Below are 18514 nucleotides of genomic sequence, written 5' to 3' on the forward strand. Positions count from 1 at the left end.
GAAAACAAAAAATCAAAAATAAGAAATATATTGAAAATTAAAAATTATTTTAATTAAAAAAAATGTGTATTTTGGAGACAGGACTGGAATATCTATTCTACCACTTACTAACCTGCTCCATATCTTAGCCAAGTAAGGCTTTCTTCATCAACAGTGTTAATCCAGGGTAGGTATGAGGATTAAATGACAACCTCCTTAGTGTGATGCTTTTACAAAGTAAACACTGAAAGAGTAGGTTTAATGGTTATCACCCTAAGGTCCCATGGAAGTCTCAGTTGTTCTAATTCAAGATTACCATGTAGCACCCTAGGCAAACAGGTTACATTATTCCCTCATTGTAGCTATCTGGGGATTGTAATCCGCAACCCTTTCTAGAGGTTCTGGGTCCCCACTGTGTTGTATTCACTTAGCAGACCTCTGTGATAACCCCAGTGGTAAACTCAGAATACACCTGTGTCAGGTTCTTTGCTATGTTCTGTTAAAGCCAAAAAAAAAAAAAAAGGACCAAGACAAGGTCCCTGCTATGTGTCCCGAGGAGAATGGGACAGTCACAGAAACAAATCAAGCAGCAGAGCAAATGCATAGTTCAAGGAGGCTACAGAGATTGGGAGCCCTGAAGGAAGGCTGTGTCACAGAAGTGAGGTATGAACATGTAGGGGCTGGACTTGTCAAAGAGCATAGAGGTATTCAAGAGATAAACAGTATGGCTAGGACACCTAACCAATGGTTAAGACTGGATCATAAGGGTCTTGTAATACCATGCTGAATTTGGACTTCACTATGTAGGCCCAGGGAAACTTTAAACCATGAAGTGACAACACCAGAAAGATCACTCCAATGGTCTCATGAAAGACGGACTGGTGACAACGGCTCAGGACTGGAAAGTGAGGGCTGAAACATTAGCCCAAGAGCCCAGGCTCACCTGCTCCAGAGGGCCTGCCCTGAGCACCACACAGCCGGGCTGTGCTGTGAAACATCCCTTTCTGCTCTCAGAATACCTTCCACATACCACACTCATGACATGAATAGAAATTATCCAAATCCATATTTGCCTCAACAGGAAAAGGAATCGCTCTTTATTTATGTATTCCCAGAGACAGCACCGAATCTGCCATATAGAGAATGTGCTGAATGGCTCAATGGCTCAATGAGTCATTCTGCTGTTGGGGCAGAAGAATGAGTCCAACTTGAAACTTCATCTGAAATAAATGCCTGTGGGACACTTTGGAGATGTACACCGGAGGACAGTGGGACATACTGTCTGGCAGTCAGGAGAGAAGGTCTAAACGAGAGGTCCAGATTTGGAAGTGAAGAGGTAGGAAACGTAATCTAGGGCAGTGACAGGGCCTGAGGACAGGTCAGGCAGCCAGTGTGGCAGAAGAGAAGCCAAGGTAAGGAGAAGCTCTAGAAAAGAAGGGATGAACAGAGGACCAATGAGAATGGCAGGCAGAGATCCATGAAGCGGTCCAGAAGATTTCTGGTCTCAAGTATGCTGTTTACATAAAAACGAGTTACCAGTTATTAGCATTAATTCAACTCCTGGGAAATTTATAATAATGTTATTTTTAAGACATAGGATAACAAAGCAAGACAGAAATCAATTTAGCACATGCATGTTTATCTCTTTAATTCCTCTGTGAGTCTAACATACATACAGATGACTAGGTCCCATAGGACACAGGAAAAAAAGCCACATGTTGCAGACAAGTGTCAAAATAAAGCACTGAATTAGTCTTTAAGCCTTGCTAACCACTAATTGAAGTAGCTTTGATAAAAACTATTTGAGGCCAGCGCAGCCGCTAACACCTGCAATCCCAGCACTTAGGGGCAAGCAGTAAGGCTAAGGCAGATCACCTGAGGTCAGGAGTTCAAGACTAGCTTGGCCACCATGGTGAAACCCCGTCTCTACTACAAATACAAAAATTAGCTGGGCGTGGTGGCAGGCGCCTATAATCCCAGCTACTCGGGAGACTGAGGCACGAGAATCACTTGAACCCAGGAGGCAGAAGTCGCAGTGAGCACTGCACTCCTGCCTGGGCTATAGAGCGAGACTCAGTCTCAAAAAACAAACAAACAAAAAAAAAAAAACAAAAAACCTATTTGATAACCATAAACGGATATGCCTTACTTTTTTTCCTTTAAATAGGGAGAGGGTTTCACCATGTTGGCCAGAGTGGTCTCAAACTCCTGACCTCAAGTGATCCACCCACCTTGGCCTCCCAAAATGTGGGCATTTCAGGTGTGAGCCACAGCACCCGGCCAGTCGATATACTTTTGATTAAAGCAGTTTACATTAGTCTCTCCCACTAAACTGGGTTCTGAGGCTTACAAGGGCAATGACTGGGGATCTCATTCACTGTCATACTCTGTCTACACGAAATATTCAGCAGGTATCAAGTCTGCCATTTTCCTTTAAATTAAGAACACAGTTATTTGGTTGGGCTGTATTTGATGGGGGTAGGGGTAAGGAAGGGGAAAAAAACTGTGGGAAAACTGTCCTCTCTTAAATATACAGGACATGAAGAGGAACTGAGTTTGCTTTCATTATAAACTCAAGCCTGCCTCAATACACCAATTCTTTTCCCATGTCCTTGTGCTCGCTAAACACATGAATTTAGACTCACCCCCAATGTAAAACTCCAAAACCTTCTATTTGGCCTAACTTAGACTTCATAAATTTGGCTAAGCAAATAATACGCAAGACTGAATTCTGACATTGTATTTACCCTAACTATGGTGTTTCCAAATACATTTTAAAAGAGCACCTTAACAGTTTTCACTTCAGACAAATCAGATAAGGATACCCAGTAAAGTCACTAATCTATGTTACTAGTTAATAATGGCCCTAGTACTAGAACCACTCAAATTACTTTCTTTAAATATTCAAATTAAACTACCATTCTCCTTAATACACTGATGTTCTCACAAACCAGTAGAGCACAACTCAGTATAATTTATGTTTCTGTAGATTCTTTCAAGGGGCCTTATTACTTCACAACACTGTTTTAACCACATGAATTAGAAGTATGAACCCTAAGAGTAAGAATGCATTCAGTCTCCAATCTATACTCGATTAGTGCTACATTATAAATTTATTGAAGGTAAAGATCATTTTTTTCCTACACAAAGCCTTATATTTAAGTTTTGAATCCTCACAACTTAAACACGTGAAAATTGTAAACAGTCCCTTCAACTGTATCATTACTTAAAATTCCCAAAGTTCAGGAAAACAATAAATCACAAGTGGAACAGATTCAATATGAGAAAATGTAGTGGGAGTTGGAGGATACAGTTTTTGGAAGGCAGAGGGGGCTGGCTTGCCCTTTTTACTATTACGTACACTACTACTACGTTAAGATAACAAGCATGGTTTTTATGTTTCTTAAAACTATCTTCTAAAATATAACAGTAAAACAGAGTAAAAAGATACCTTAAGAGAAGCATGGAATGAGCCACAACCCTCTTAATAAAGGAAGAAAATCACAATACTTAAGGAGAGACAACTGCATCAAATATCACCATGCACTAAAATTAATCTAACAAACTATGTACACCTCTAATAAATTGTTTTCCCAAACTTTAGGGGGAAAGATGTGAAACTCTCTAATTCAGCATAAACAGATCAATCCCATTTTTGCCTGAGCTTCCAAAGTTCTGACAGCCTAACTACTCCACTGTGTCAGGAACAGCGTGCAGTCCTAAAGTACTGCATCCACACAACCTGAACTTTCCTGCAATACATGTTTTTGTTTTTAACTGTCCTAAACACTATCAAGGGAAAAAACAACATTGGGGTTTCAGGGAAGAACTACAGTTTGCCAGAGAGAACAAGATCTCTACAGGTATTATAAAGTTTCAGTGATTCAACGTCAATAAAGTTTCTTTATATCCCACTATTTCTTAGTACCTTACCAGGTTACTTTGTTTTAGATGACCTGTACCATGGCCCAGAAATGTTAACTTTCAACAAGACTCATAGCCAGACGCAGTGGCTCACACCTGTAATCCCAACACTTTGGGATGCCGAGGTGGGCAGATCACCTGAGGTTGGGAGTTCGAGACCAGCCTGACCAACATGGTGAAACCGTGTCTCTAAAAAATCAGCCGGGCGTGGTGGCACATGCCTGTAATCCCAGCTACTCGGGCGTGGTGGCACATGCCTGTAATCCCCGCTACTCGGGAGACTGAGGCAGGAGAATCGCTTGAACCCAGAGGCGGAGATCGCGGTGAGCCAATATCGCGCCACTGCACTCCAGCCTGGGCCACAAGAGCGAAACTCCATGCCCCCCCTCCCCAAAAAAAAGAAAAACAAAAAAAGAATTCATGACCTAATTACTTCTACCTGCTTAGCCATCTGCGTGATCCATGTTTCCATCATGGTTTCAAGCAAGTCTTACTATTCTGTTGCTTTTTTTCCTACAGCAGTATTAAACGCTGTCACACAGGTTAACTCTCCCAGCTCTATTTGGAAGTCTGTATCAGAGAGTAACAAGCAACAACAGACTTATCACTGACTACATTCCCCGGGCTTCTCCAGCAATACTAAAATCCCCTAGCCAAGAGTGCCTTCTTATGACAGGTCTGGCCTGGGGAGATAGTCATCCACCGGTCCACTGGCTGCACTCTGCTGGTCCCGGCTCTTAAAGTGCAAGGGACCTGAGGGACGACATGCAGAAGGTCGAGTCTTACATGCATCCTCTCCCACCATCTACAGCAAACCAAGTAAGAAAGGTGTCAAGGGAGGTCCCAGGTCCCATGAGAACTAACCCAACAATTTCCCACCTTACTTGCCTGCCATGGACCATTAGAAATATAACAGAATTCTTAAGACACAAGAACTTCCTCTTTGACTTCAGAAGAGGAAAAAAACACATACAACACGTAAGTGTAAAGCGATAAATTCTAATCAACGCTGCAGAAAGATATGTCATTTTAACACCAATAAGCTCAAACTAACTTTCTAAGAACATTTTCCAGGATGGGTGAGCTGACAGAAATTGCCCATGTAAGTTCTTAGCTTACATTCTATTAAACATTTCTAGAGCAAGCTGTTTACTGTAAGACAAAAAACAGTATATCTGGACCTAAGCCTAAACATGAAAAATGGGTCCACAGGCACCCTCTTAACCATTTTTCCAAAGAAATATGTTTAAACGGCTTTACCATGCAGAGCTATGGCTTCCCGGAAGGGTTGCAAATCAGTCTCTACAGATGAGCTAGTTTCCGTTGAAGTAGCTCGGTTAGGGGACACTACAGTCAGTCTTGGGGGAGCTCTAGAGTTTCGTGGTGGAGGAACTTTTCCACACAGGAAGCTGATCAAATCTTCTCGACGAATAGTTCTTCTGCGTTTTTTAACCCAAGCCAACACATCCTTATTGCGTCGCTGATAGCCAATCTGAATTCCAATATCAAAACTTCGTTGATGGGTATCCACGCTTTCTGTTAGAAAAAAAGAAAAAGAGAAAACATGTATCATGATCATTAGGGCCGTATTGTATTCCCTTCTAAAGAAAACCATTTTACAGGCCGGGCGCGGTGGCTCAAGCCTGTAATCCCAGCACTTTGGGAGGCCGAGGCGGGCGGATCACGAGGTCAGGAGATCGAGACCATCCTGGCTAACAGGGTGAAACCCCATCTCTACTAAAAATACAAAAAATTAGCCGGGCGTGTTGGCAGGCGCCTGTAGTCCCAGCTACTCGGGAGGCTGAGGCAGGAGAATGGCGTGAACCCCAGGAGGTGGAGCTTGCAGTGAGCCGAGATCGCGCCACTGCACTCCAGCCTGGGGGACAGAGCAAGACTCCGTCTCAAAAAAAAAAAAAGAAAACCATTTTACAAGTTAACCAAAGTGAATACCATGATGTGGCCTCTAAGCCCATCAGTAATATAAACTGAAATGATTTCAGTCATAATAAAAATGTTATATGTAACATTTAATCTTAATGGTCTAAATTCAGTGTTTACTTATCACAGTCCTGGAACCTGTCTTGTTAAAAAAAATTTTTTTTTAACAGAAACAAAAAGATTAGTTATCTCTAATGAAACTACCTAAAATAACTTGCATCACATCATTCAACAGATGTCTAAATATTGCACATGCCTCAGGCCATGCTCATCTGCATTTACCACGTCATTGTGGAGATGCATTCCTACTGACAGATTCAGCACCAAGAACCAGGAACAAGCTGAAGCCAGCAGCAAATATTTTAGAGGGAAAAATTCTGACTGACGGCTCAACACTAAAACCAAATAGCATGGTGGAAAACAAAAAGCTTTATTCATTTCCCTAGGTATACTCATTCTGCTTCCAGTTCCCAACAGCTTCCTATAACTCAACCATTCCAACAGATCTCCCAGACTAGATTCTCTGTATATACTCCACCTGGGTTTTGGTAAAATTACCTCTACCTTTTAGTGGTTTCATCTAGTTGAAAAAAATAATTGAAAATTTAAGTGACTGCTATTTATTTTTAATTGAGCTGCTGTGCCAGCAGAAAATCACCAGTATGTCTTTAATGGCAATAACCAACATCGTTACTTTATCCTTGAACTTTCTGTAAAAGCAACAATACTGTGTACATTTCTCTATTACTTTTCCTGGCTTTGATTATTTCATTTTATTTTATTTTTTGAGACGGAGTCTCTCTGTCGCCCAGGCTGTACTGCAGTGGCTGGATCTCAGCTCACTGCAACCTCCCCCTCCCGGGTTCGCCTGCCTCAACCTCCTGAGTAGCTGGGATTACAGGCGCACGCCACCACGCCCGGCTAATTTTTGTATTTTTAGTAGAGACTGGGTTTCACCATATTGGTCACGCTGGTCTTCAACTCCTGACCTCGTGATCCGCCTGCCTCGGCCTCCCAAAGTGCTGGGATTACAGGCATGAGCCACTGCACCCGGCGGCTTTAATTTCTTATCTGCTACATCTACAGCAGACTGAAAGGATGGGCAATAGTCAAACAATGTAAAGCTGCATTCCAGAAAAAAAAAAAAAAAAAATCATCCAGACATCACAGAGGATCCCAAGCTGAATTTGCATTATTAAAGAAAATGGCAAGAGGGAAGCACAACAACCAGAACTTTATAATAAGGCCTACTCTTTAGCAGATGACAGTCTTTATTGCTAAAGACAAAGAAAAACAAGGATATTGTCCACAGATCTTTTCTCTTAAAAAAATAATCAAAGTAGGACCTGGGATGTTAAAAAGAAAAAAAAAATACTTTAAAATAAAAAGGACCAAGACTAGAATACAACATCAATTTGGAAACCTGATAATGCTATAGAGTGCACTCATATCTTCTCCATCACAACTTTGAGAAGGTGGATGATTATTCTAATTTTACAAATATAAAAAGCAGGTCAAGGGTGAAGTAACTTCACCAGTGTCTCACTACTGGTATAACGTGAATCAATAATTTTGATTTCTCACTTCTTCATAAACAAAGCATGAACTCCATTTTGAATGTAAATAGCAGTAGAGAGGGTCACCACTTTTCCCACCTCTTTGGGAAAAGATTTAGATGAGCCAACCTTAAAGCGGTGGACAAACCTAAAGATGACCTTGTAATGCTGTACCTAAAACTTAAATGATTCTGAAAGATCTGGAGGCATTAAGAGAAATCAAGTCATTGAGCAACTAAACTTATCAAACCACATAAAGGATAAATGTAAAATGTGTTAACCTAGAAGCAATCACGTTTTTAAACCTATCCTACCTAGAATAATTGCTTTTAATCAAGCTTGTAAATGAGGAAGTTTCTGTTTCTGAAGAGAATGAGGATATTTTATTCTTCCAAAGCCAAACGGAGGTAAGCCCAGACCTGGAGAAACAGAGGAAAAAAAGTCTGAAGCATAGTAAAAAGAAACAAGTCTGAAGCAGGCTTGGACAGCGCAAAGAAAGATGGCCGGGCGTGGTGGCTCATGCCTGTAATCGTAGCACTTTGGGAGGCCAAGGTAGGTGGATCACCTGAGGTCAGGAGTTTGAGACCAGTCTGGCCAAGATGGCAAAACCCCGTCTCTACTAAAAATACAAAAATTAGCCAAGCATGGTGGCGGGCACCTGTAATCCCAGCTATTCGGGAGGCTGAGGCAGGAGAATCACTTGAACCTAGGAAGCAGAGGTGGCAGTGAGCCAAGAATGCGCCACTTCACTCCAGCCTGGGCGAAAGATTAAGACTCTGTCTCAAAAAAAAAAAAAAAGAAAGATGAAGGAGGCACGTAAACACACACCTGGCAAACCAGACAGCAAAAAAAGAGAAGCTAAACTTGATACAAAACTCAAGGGCCAAAGGGAAGGGGCCATATGAAGTGGCTTAAAAAAAAAAAAAACTATCCTGTGAAGAGCTTCGCCAAGTTTTGGTTTGTTCTGATTGAAGATACAAGAAGTCCAACAGTCAGATCTGCAAGGGACTAATGGTTTCATCAGATTTGAACATCGGGAAAACTCAGTAATCACTAGTGGCCTGGCTTAGATGTAAGACAGTTATGTAACAAGTTGTGAACCTCTTTAAAAAAAATTATGCAACTGACCAATCATTTCACCTCAAAAATTCTGAGATGACCAAGTCTCAACGTCAGAACCAACTATGAGTACACTAAAAGTCATGCATTTTGCAAACACTCCCCTTGCAGACTAGAAGGTCCTAGAGGACAAAAGCAGAAACATTTAAGGTTTTAGGTATGTTTCTGCACCACCGGGGCATAATGTAGTTTTATACTGTTAACAGTATATATTCTGAAAACCAAGTCCAATTGCCTTACCACTCAAACCCAACCTCAGTTATTTTCCGAAATACAAAGTCCCGTGTAGATGGTGAAGCATTTAAAATGGAGTCCTTTTTAAATAGTTACCTGATTGAAAATAAACCTTTCTCATACCTTGAGCTAATTAGGAGACCTGTATGCTTACTGGAGAATCTTAGGCATGACTACATTTTAACATAATCCCAGGACAAACTAGTGTCCAGTGGATAATCTCATACACACACACACACGGCCCCTTGAAGGATCTCAGCCAAACACTGCCCTGAGCACACCCCAATTCTAGAAGCGTGGACTTTCGGGTACCTATCCCAGAAAAACAGCACAGAAGCTGTGGCCCGTCTTTCATCCAACACTATTTTACCGAAACCGAAGTCACTGTGGAAAAGAGCCACATACTTGAAGGTTAGGCAAGCCCCAAGGGCACTGAAATGTCAATCTAACCGACACATTCATTTCCTTATTCAAAAAAGGAACTGGGCGGGCGTGGCACGGTGGCTCATCCGTGTAATCCCAGCACTTTGGGAGGTCAAGGTGGGTGGATCACTTGAAGCCAGGAGTTCGAGATTAGCGTGGCCAACATAGTGAAACCTCATCTCTACTCAAAATATAAAAATTAGCCAGGCATGGTGGCAGGCACCTGTAATCCCAGCTACTTGGGAGGCTGAGGCAGAAGAATCACTTGAGCCTGGGAGGCAGAGGTTGCAGTGAGCCAAGATTGCACCACGGCACTCCAGGCTGGGTGACATGCAAGACTCCATCTCAAAAAAAAAAAAAAAAAAAAAAAAAAAGGACTGATTCATACACCAGTCATAGCATGTATCCCATATTTCCCATTTTTTTAAAACGCTTTTATATAAGCATGTGAAACTGAATCCAAGAGATTTCAGAAGACAAAATTCTCCCAACACAACGGGCTGGGGTGGGGGCAGACAGCAAAGAATTATATTGATTCTGAAGACCAAATAATAACTTTCTTACATAACTGCATAAAATTAATCAGATTACCCTACTTATAGCTTTTTGATACACACTGATTCATGTGAATTAGAGCAGGTATGGCAAGTTTGTAACAAGGAACTGAAGTTCAAAGGGCCTTGTGTCCAAAGTGCAGTAACAGAGTTCCTTCTATGACCTCTCTCTTCCTCAAATGAGAAGCCATCTCTCAATTGTAGACAATCTAGAAACCATAAGAGCACAACTCTACATCAAAGCAACACTTCTAAAGAAACACTACTGACTACGTGATTTTTAAACTTAAGAATTAAATTTGCACTAGCCAGTCCACTACACAGAAAAAATATTTTATTCTTTTTTGGGAGGAAGGATAGAGGCAGGGTCTCACTATGTTGCCCAGGCTGCTCTCAAACTCCTAGCCTCAAGAGATCCTCTCCTCTCAGCCTCAGGTGCTGGACTACAGGTGTGAGCCCTGGCACTCCAATCAGTAAAGAAAATGTAATGTTTCTTTAGGAATGTAACAATCTAAGTCACAGCCAAAATAAAACTGTTTCCAATTGTACTCCCTAAGGAAGTGGTATCCAAAAATAAGCATACCTCCTAGCTACTTATGTATTTACTTAATTTTCACCTAGCACACAAAACAAAGGACGAGGAACCAGGGGAATAATATATAATATATATATTTTGTGCGTGTGTGTGATGGAGTTTCGCTCTTGTTGCCCAGGCTGGAGTTCAATGGCATGATCTCGGCTCACCACAACCCCTGCCTCCCAGGTTCAAGTGATTCTTCTGCCTCAGCCTCCCCAGTTAGCTGGGATTACAGGCATGCACCACAAGGCCAAGCAAATTTTGTATTTTTAGTAGAGACAGGGTTTCTCCACGTTGGTCAGGCTGGTCTCAAACTCCCGACCTCGGGTGATCCATCCGCCTCGGCCTCCCAAAGTGCTAGGATTACAGGCGTGAGGCCCCGCGCCCAGCCCTGGGGGAGAATCTTAACACTGTTTGTTGCCTGCCTGGCATCCAATCCTTGTCCTCCCCTGCCTAAAAGCACTCCAAGTTTTTGTTTAGATAGCAACCAAGTTCTGAGAGAAGCTCCCTCCACATTTGCTCAAGGGGTTGTGGCTTAGGCCCAAACTCATCTGCATAACCCTATGTACCCCTATTAATGGTTGTGGGTAAGCAAGTGACAGCGTTATGGCCAAGAGATGACAGAAGTCATTTTTAGGCTCTTCTAAGCTTCACTGAGTGGCCCTGAGATGTGAGCCACAAGCCATTCTGCCAACATAATGAAGTCAGCCTCATGACAAAGTGTGCGAGTGCACACAGGGGAGAACAGAGCAGGGGAGCCTAGGCCACTCAATTAAGTCAATCCTACTGTTGCCTTTTAAGTCAAAGGAGCCAATACATGTCCATACAGCTAAAGCCAGCCCAACTTGTCTTTTCTGATACTTGCAACCAACACATCCTTTCACAGAAAAACTACACACAGGCTGGGTATGGTGGCTCACAGTTGTAATCCCGGCACTTTGGCAGGCTGAGGCAGGTGGATTGCCTGAGCTCAGGAGACCAGCCTGGGCAACATGGCAAAATCTCATCTCTACCAAAAATACAAAAACTTAGCTGGGCATGGTGATGGGTGCCTCTGGTCCCAGCTACTCAGTGGCTGAGGTGGGAGGATCACTTGAGCCTGGAAGGTGGAGGTTGCAGTGAGCTGAGACACCACCACTGCACTCCCACCTGGGTAACAAAGTAAGACCCTGTCTCAAAAAAAAAAAAAAAAAAAAAAAGCCGGGCGCGGTGGCTCAAGCCTGTAATCCCAGCACTTTGGGAGGCCGAGGCGGGCGGATCACGAGGTCAGGAGATCGAGACCATCCAGGCTAACACGGTGAAACCCCGTCTCTACTAAAAATACAAAAAACTAGCCGGGCGTGTTGGCGGGCGCCTGTAGTCCCAGCTACTTGGGAGGCTGAGGCAGGAGAATGGCTTGAACCTGGGAGGCGGAGCTTGCAGTGAGCCAAGATCGTGCCACTGCACTCCACCCTGGGGGACAGGGCAAGACTCCGTCTCAAAAAAAAAAAAAAAAAAAAAAAAAAAAAAGAGCCAGGCGCAGTGGCTCACGCCTGTAATCCCAGCATTATGGGAGGCCAAGGCAGGCGGATCACCTGATGTCAGGAGTTCAAGACCAGCCTGGCCAACATGGTGTGAAACCCCATCTCTACCAAAAATACAAAAAGTAGCCTGGTGTGGTGGCAGGGGCCTGTAATCCCAGCTACTGGGGAAGCTGACGCAGGAGAATCGCTTGAACCCGGGATGCAGAAGTTGCAGTGAGCCGAGATCACGCCACTGCACTCCAACCTGGGGGACAAGAGCGAGACTTTGTCTCCAAAAAAGGAAAAAAATAAGAGCTACACACACAAAAAAGCAGTCTTCTATAAAAATCTACAAACAGTATTATGAATAACCGAGGCTACTGCTTCTGACAAAGCTAAAATTTTTTAATTTAAAAAAAAATTTTAAGACATAGGATCTCACTATACTGCCCCAAGCAATCCTCCTGCCTCACCCTCCCAAAGTGCTGGGATTACAGGCATGAAAAGTTAAATAGAATTTAGTGCTTAGGGTTTCTCACTGTAATCCACACTAAGGTATTTTGAACAAAGTCTCAAATTCAGTAATAATTTTTTGCAGCCAAGTGAGTCACAAACCAGCTCCAGTCTCCAGGTAGAATATGATTTCTGGCCATTTGTTTCTAAGTCACCTGCCACTTGGCCTACACATTAACAGTTATGCTCAGTTCTCCTTTAGTTTACGAGTCCAAAATGGCCACACTGAAGTGAGACATATAAAGAGTGCTTGGCATCAAGATGTATCAAAAATGAGGACTTAAGGGAATCAAACTATTTTTCCCACCTGTCAATTCTACTTACATTTACTCCAATTAGGGAAAGAAGATGAAAAAGGAAGTACACACCAGAGTTTATTCCAACACAAGAAAAAATTTTTAAAAAGACAGAAAATAAAGTACTATTACCTCCCTTCATTTTAAGCACTGCCCACATTGAGAAAAATCCAAAAAATACTTAAAACTTGACCACCAACACAATGAATGCCAGAGCACTCACTATGCCAGGCACAAAGCTAAGAGCTTGCGGCCGGGTGCGGTGGCTCACGCCTGGAATCCCAGCACTTTGGGAGGCCGAGGCGGGCGGATCACAAGGTCAGGAGATCGAGACCGTCCTGGCTAACGTGGTGAAACTCCATCTCTATTAAAAAAAAAAAAAAATACAAAAAATTAGCCGAGCATCGTTCCAGGTGCCTGTAGTCCCAGCTACTCCGGAGGCTGAGACAGGAGAATGGCCTGAACCCGGGAGATGGAGCCTACAGTGAGCTGAGCTCACACCACTGCACTCCAGCCTGGGCGACAGAGCAAAAGGCCATCTCAAAAAAAAAAAAAAAAAAAAAAAAAACTAAGAGCTTGTACTAGAATCTGTGGTAGTTACCCCTATTTAAGTTAATTAAGTCAAGGAGCACAATGGTGAATTAACACCTGGCTTCACTGTCTCCAGGACCATAAAGGTAAGAAGTAACAGAGCCAAGATCTGAACTCAGGCAATGTAGCAGTAGACTCCAACTCACAATGACACTAGGTAAACATCAACCCTAGCTAGATTAAAATGATTTTTTACTCCCCTTCTTTAGTTGCAGGTATCAAAAAATATACTGATCTAAGGACACTACTGAATATTGAAGAAACACCATCCTCTTTCCATTTATCAAATCAAAAACCAGCAATCAGTATTTTGGCTTCCTTCCTTTTTCGGAAAGGGGAAGACAAGTCTGACCCTACTATTTACAGTAGAAGGAACCACCCACTCCATTTTATTGAATTCTGTCCTTGCTGAAGTTCAACTTACATTTACATTATCTTCCAAATCCTTCTAGCCACATTCCAACCAAATCAATTAACTCAATTTTCAACTTTTCGAAAGCCCACTGACAACTAAAAGGGACCCTCTGCTGGGTTTTTAATCTCAATCCTGACCTTCTTAATGAAGGTCAGGATTGAGATAAACACCTAATGAACTTCTTGGTAGTTATCAAGAAGCTGGTAGGAGTGCCAAATTGTCACCAGGCTCCACAATAAGCCATTTTTACCTTGTCGGATATTATACAAAATACAGGAATGCTGCCTGCTGCCCACTTAGAAGTATCCACCAAATTTTTCCCCCCTTAAATTATACTTAAATATTTAATCAGAACTATAACCAATATCATTTAAATTTAGTACTACTTACTGCTGTATGCACTTGTGACACCACCTTGCTAATTTTATTGTTTCTATTTAAGGTAACCAATTATTCCTACAGCTGTATGCCTGTTCTCTAAAGACCACACCCTGAAAAGAAGAAAAAGTGTGAGGCTATCCAGAGTATTATCCACACACTCCTTGAATCAAACATGAAAACGTTACTACACTATCAAATTCCACAAGACATAACTTACCATTTTCTATTAGACAAGAGATGTGTTTTCATTGTACAGAAACAAGGTTCAAAATAAAAATAGTTCAGACTAACAATCAAGCATTTACAATAATCCAAGAATCATATGTGATGTTTTCTAAAAATAAAATTAATGTTCCTCTTTAAGTTTTCTGAGCAGGAAAACTAACAAATTGTAAACATTTTTAAATGAAGTAATCAAATTAAGGGTTATTTCAGAGTTCAACTGCTGAAGCCATCTTCTTACACCAAAAGTTAGCACTAAAGAAAACTGCTAGGTTAGTCCTAAAGGGACGCATTCTACAAGCACAAAACAGCACCAAAGCCAGAGGACACTCACATTTTATACTGCCTAGGCTAAGAACCTGGCACATAAAAACACTAAAAATGTGTTGCCTTCCCCTTCAAGCACGAACAAGTACCAACAAAAGCAAAAGAATAAACCATGGTACCGCCACACCACAGAGTAATACTCGCCAATCAAAAGGCACTGAACTATGCACACCTGCAATGCGAACTCGATGGGTGAATCTTATCATAGTAACTGGAACGAGCCAGACACAATAGGCTACAAGGACTCCACGGTTCTATTTAGGACATGATGGAGAAGAAAAACAGCAATCAAATCAGTGGACTGCAAGGGACTGGGGTGGGGGTGATAGATATATTCTACTTGTTAAAAAAAAAAAAAAATCAAAGTATATATCCTAAAACAGTGATCTTACTGAATGTAAATTACACTCCCAGAAACCTTTTTTTTAATTAAGTATTATTTCAAAATTCCCTTTTTGGACAAAACCAAGAGCCATTCCAAAATGTTCAAGACCGTCAGCACTGATAGATGTTGAAGCAATTTACTCAGTCTCAATTTAAGAAACAGCTATGTAAAATCAAAGCTAACCACTGGGCACTATTTAACCATGTTTTCCTTTTTTTCAGTAAGACTGGACTATTATTATTATAGTTCCTCATTCCCTAAAGTTAGCGTTTCTTTTCACCACTTTGTTACCAGTTCTCATATTACTGTCCCAAAAAACTGTAGTCTACTCAAGAAATCTCACAATAAGGGATATTTTTCCTACAAGATGCTGCGGCACATTCTTATGCAAAAATTAACAACTTGAGAGTCAAGCAGCACCTTCATAGCCCGTTTCAACCTACATATGGCCTAAATATATACGGCAAAAATACCAATACTGGTACTTTTGAAATGCACAAAATTCCATTACTGTTCTGAGCAACTCTTACAAGTCTGAAAACATTTAATTACATATTTCTTAAGATTAACAAAGTCAAATCCTTTTTCCATAAAAACCTTGCCAAAAAAAAAAATCAACCCCAAATTTCTCAATCTTCAAAACCAGTAAGGCACAAAATGTAAACTCACCGTTACCAAGAAAGCACGACGATCAAGAACGTTTACTTACATACCTTCATGTCATCACAAAGGGAGGGGGATTAACTCCAGAAAGAAACCACCATAAAACACAAACCTTTCGACTCAAAACTCTGAACAGAATGCCTGCCAGCAAATAATCAGATACAGGATCGTTTTGACAGAAAACACTTGATCAAACTGCTAAAGAACAGCACGTTAACATGAGCGCAGATGACTCCGATTAGCAAGCTTTCCAACACTTCAAAACTATACTGACTGCCACGCTCTCAAATGCCTAACTCAAGAATCTTTTCGATAAAGTTCGTCCCACCTCCGATTGTAGTACAAAAAACATCAACTCTTTTCTTCACTCAATGTCTTTTCCAGTGGGAAGCAAGGCTCAGCCGTCTTCCAGCTCAACGCTTCTCAACCTGAGCACTACTGACTTTACGGGCAGGGTAATTCTTCGCTGAGAGGCGGCCGAGGACTGCAGGACCTTCAGCAGCCTCTATCCACTGGGTGCCAACAACAGCCCCTTCTAGGAGAAGCCAACCGAAAACGTCCCCAGGCGTTCCCCTCTGTCCCGGGGAGCCGAGGGAGGTGTCAAAATCGCCTCCGGTGGATATAGCTAGAGCACCGCCGGTGGATCTAGCTAGAGCACTGCCGGGATTCTCAAGTTGCAAGGTATTCAAGGTTAGCAGCTGGGCTGGGGAGCACAAAACACACTTGGAACGCAGGGCAAACACCCTGACGCAGGCAGCCCTTCCCTGAATCGGCAATGCAGCAAGGTTATCTTTACCTTTGTAGAGGTTGGTGACGGCGGTGGCTGCGTTTTGGAAGGGGACCCAGAGAGAAAGTCCTGGCTGCTGACACACTCGGTCTGAAAAGCAAGCCAAAAAACAACAACAACAAAAAAAACAAAAAGAAAAAAGAAACACACATAGAAAGAGAAAGAAACAGAACGAGAATGTTATTTGGGCGTCAAACACTCCGGAACGGCCATATTAGGTTTCGCCATTTTGTTCAAGGGTTTCGGGATCCCAAACCCAGTGTGACGACCAGGGGGCAGGGGGGTCGCGGCGGGGAGAAGGAGATGCCGCAGAGCTCAGGGGCACAGATCAGGAACGAGCCGCGGCGCAGGGAGGCGCCCCCCTGGCAGTCCCCGCCCCGAGGCCGGCTCAGGGCACAATGGGGCCGCCCCGCCGTCTCCCTTCGCCATTTTGTGACGGGGGCTCCTCCCCTCCCCTCCCCGGGCCGAGTGGGGGACACCGAGTGGCCAGGCCCAGAGAGCGGGGACCCTCGGACCACCCCAAAGCGGGGCTCCCCCCACGCGGCTCTGGCTTGCCCCTCCAACCCCGGGCCTCCCTCCCGCGGCGCCATCTTGCGGGGAGGGGGCTGCAGGGCCCCGGAGCCACCGGCCGGGATCCCCGAGGCCGCCGCTATCAGGGCCCCCCGAAGCGGCCGCTGAGCCGACCAGGCCTGGCCCCGGCGGCGGCGGCCAAGCGGTACCAAGATGGCGGCGGCGGCCTCACCTTTGTAGAGCTGGGCCACGGCGGTGGCCGAGTTCTGGAAGAGGTGCCACAGCTTCTGCTGCTTGTGCTCGGGCTGCGCGGCGGCCGCCGCCTCCTCCTGCAGCTCGGGGGGCAGCTGCTCGTCCTGCTCGGCCTCGGCCAGGCACTGCCGCTCCCACTTGGAGAACCAGTGCTCGGGTCCGTGCTCCTGGATCTCGGCCTCGCCCTCCTCCTTCCGCTCCTCCATCCTCCGCGGCCTCCCGCGGCCTCGCCGCCACCGCCGCCGCGTCCTCCTCAGGCGGGGCCCCCGCGGGAGCGTCGTCGTCAAGCGGCCCAGCGGCAGGGCCTGGCGGCTGGCGGCGCCTCCTCCTTTCAGCGGCCCAGGCCTCCTGCACCCCGACAGCCGGCGAGCCCCGCCCCGCGGCCCCGTGCAACCAGGGACGACCCCCGCCCCAGGCCTTCCCACCCCGGGGCCCGGCCGAAGGTCGCCGAGGACCAGATGACCGCTGCCGCCCCTCGCCTCACCCGCCGCAGCCTAACGCCCCCCCATGGCGCTGCGGCCTCCCCACTGCCGCCGCCGCCGGTGACCGCCGAGCCCTCCACGCAGCTCGCCCCGCACCGCCGAGCCCACACCAAGACTGAGCAACGTCGCCGTCGTCGCCGCCACCGAGGACGGCTCTGCGGCTGCTGGTCCCCGCCCTACCCCGCCCACACGCTGACTGGAGAAGCACCGCCCACTGGGCTCGAGCTCCCCTGCCCGGTTGAGGCGTGGTCGCTCCAAGGGCCCCTATTAGTCGGATCCGACCTGTTCCGCGTGGCGGCTTCTGAGGACAGCGTCTTGATTGGTTCTTCGGCCTGTCTGCCTGACGTAACCAATTGGCTGGGGGAAGGGAGTGAATGTCAGGAAAGATGAAGAAGGAGGAGGGGGAGGAGCTGACAGTGGTTGCGTCCGACCCAAGGGGGCGGGTGGGGGGCGGGGGGGAGAGCTAGAAGGGATGCGCATGCGCACTTGCTCGCTCCCCCCCCCCGCTCAGGGGCGCTGAGTGGGGATCACGTGACCAGGCCCAGCGACCGCACCCCGCGGGAGCTTTTCCGGCGTTTACAGGCCCTGGGGGATGCAAAATCGAGTGCGGCTCCTGTGCCGCGGGTACTGAGAGGTGTAGTGGGTGGTAGCGTGCTTACTCCAGCCCCTGGGGCGCCCAAAGGCAGGAGGGTAGTAGAGAAAGTGAATAAAACGCCCAACTCGTGTCCAAGTTTGCAAAGCGCTTTCCTATTCTTTTGAGAACCCCACTTTCTTTTTTTTTTTTTTGAGACGGGGTCTTGCTACGTTGTCGAGGTGTAGACTCCTGGCCTCAAGCGATCCTCCAGCCTCGGCCTCCCAAGGCGCTGGGATTACAGGCTTGAGCC

The 18514-nt window shown here is 45.0% G+C and overlaps 1 protein-coding gene across 1 annotated transcript in view; it reads right to left on the minus strand.

Annotated features, from left to right (window-relative positions):
• The window catches only part of C18H16orf72 (chromosome 18 C16orf72 homolog), a 29376-nt gene extending 11311 nt beyond the window's left edge, over positions 1–18065 (minus strand). The window contains exons 1-3 of the mRNA XM_030797948.1: positions 17129–18065; positions 16396–16476; positions 5164–5439 (exon numbers count right to left, since the gene is read on the minus strand). Of these exons, the coding sequence (XP_030653808.1) occupies positions 5164–5439; positions 16396–16476; positions 17129–17354 (583 nt within the window). The 5' untranslated portion in view covers positions 17355–18065. The remainder of the gene's footprint in view (positions 1–5163; positions 5440–16395; positions 16477–17128) is intronic.
• Between the last annotated feature and the right edge of the window lie 449 nt (positions 18066–18514).

The sequence above is a fragment of the Nomascus leucogenys genome, chromosome 18 (assembly GCF_006542625.1).
Source record: "Nomascus leucogenys isolate Asia chromosome 18, Asia_NLE_v1, whole genome shotgun sequence".
Classification (NCBI taxonomy): Eukaryota; Metazoa; Chordata; class Mammalia; order Primates; family Hylobatidae; genus Nomascus; species Nomascus leucogenys.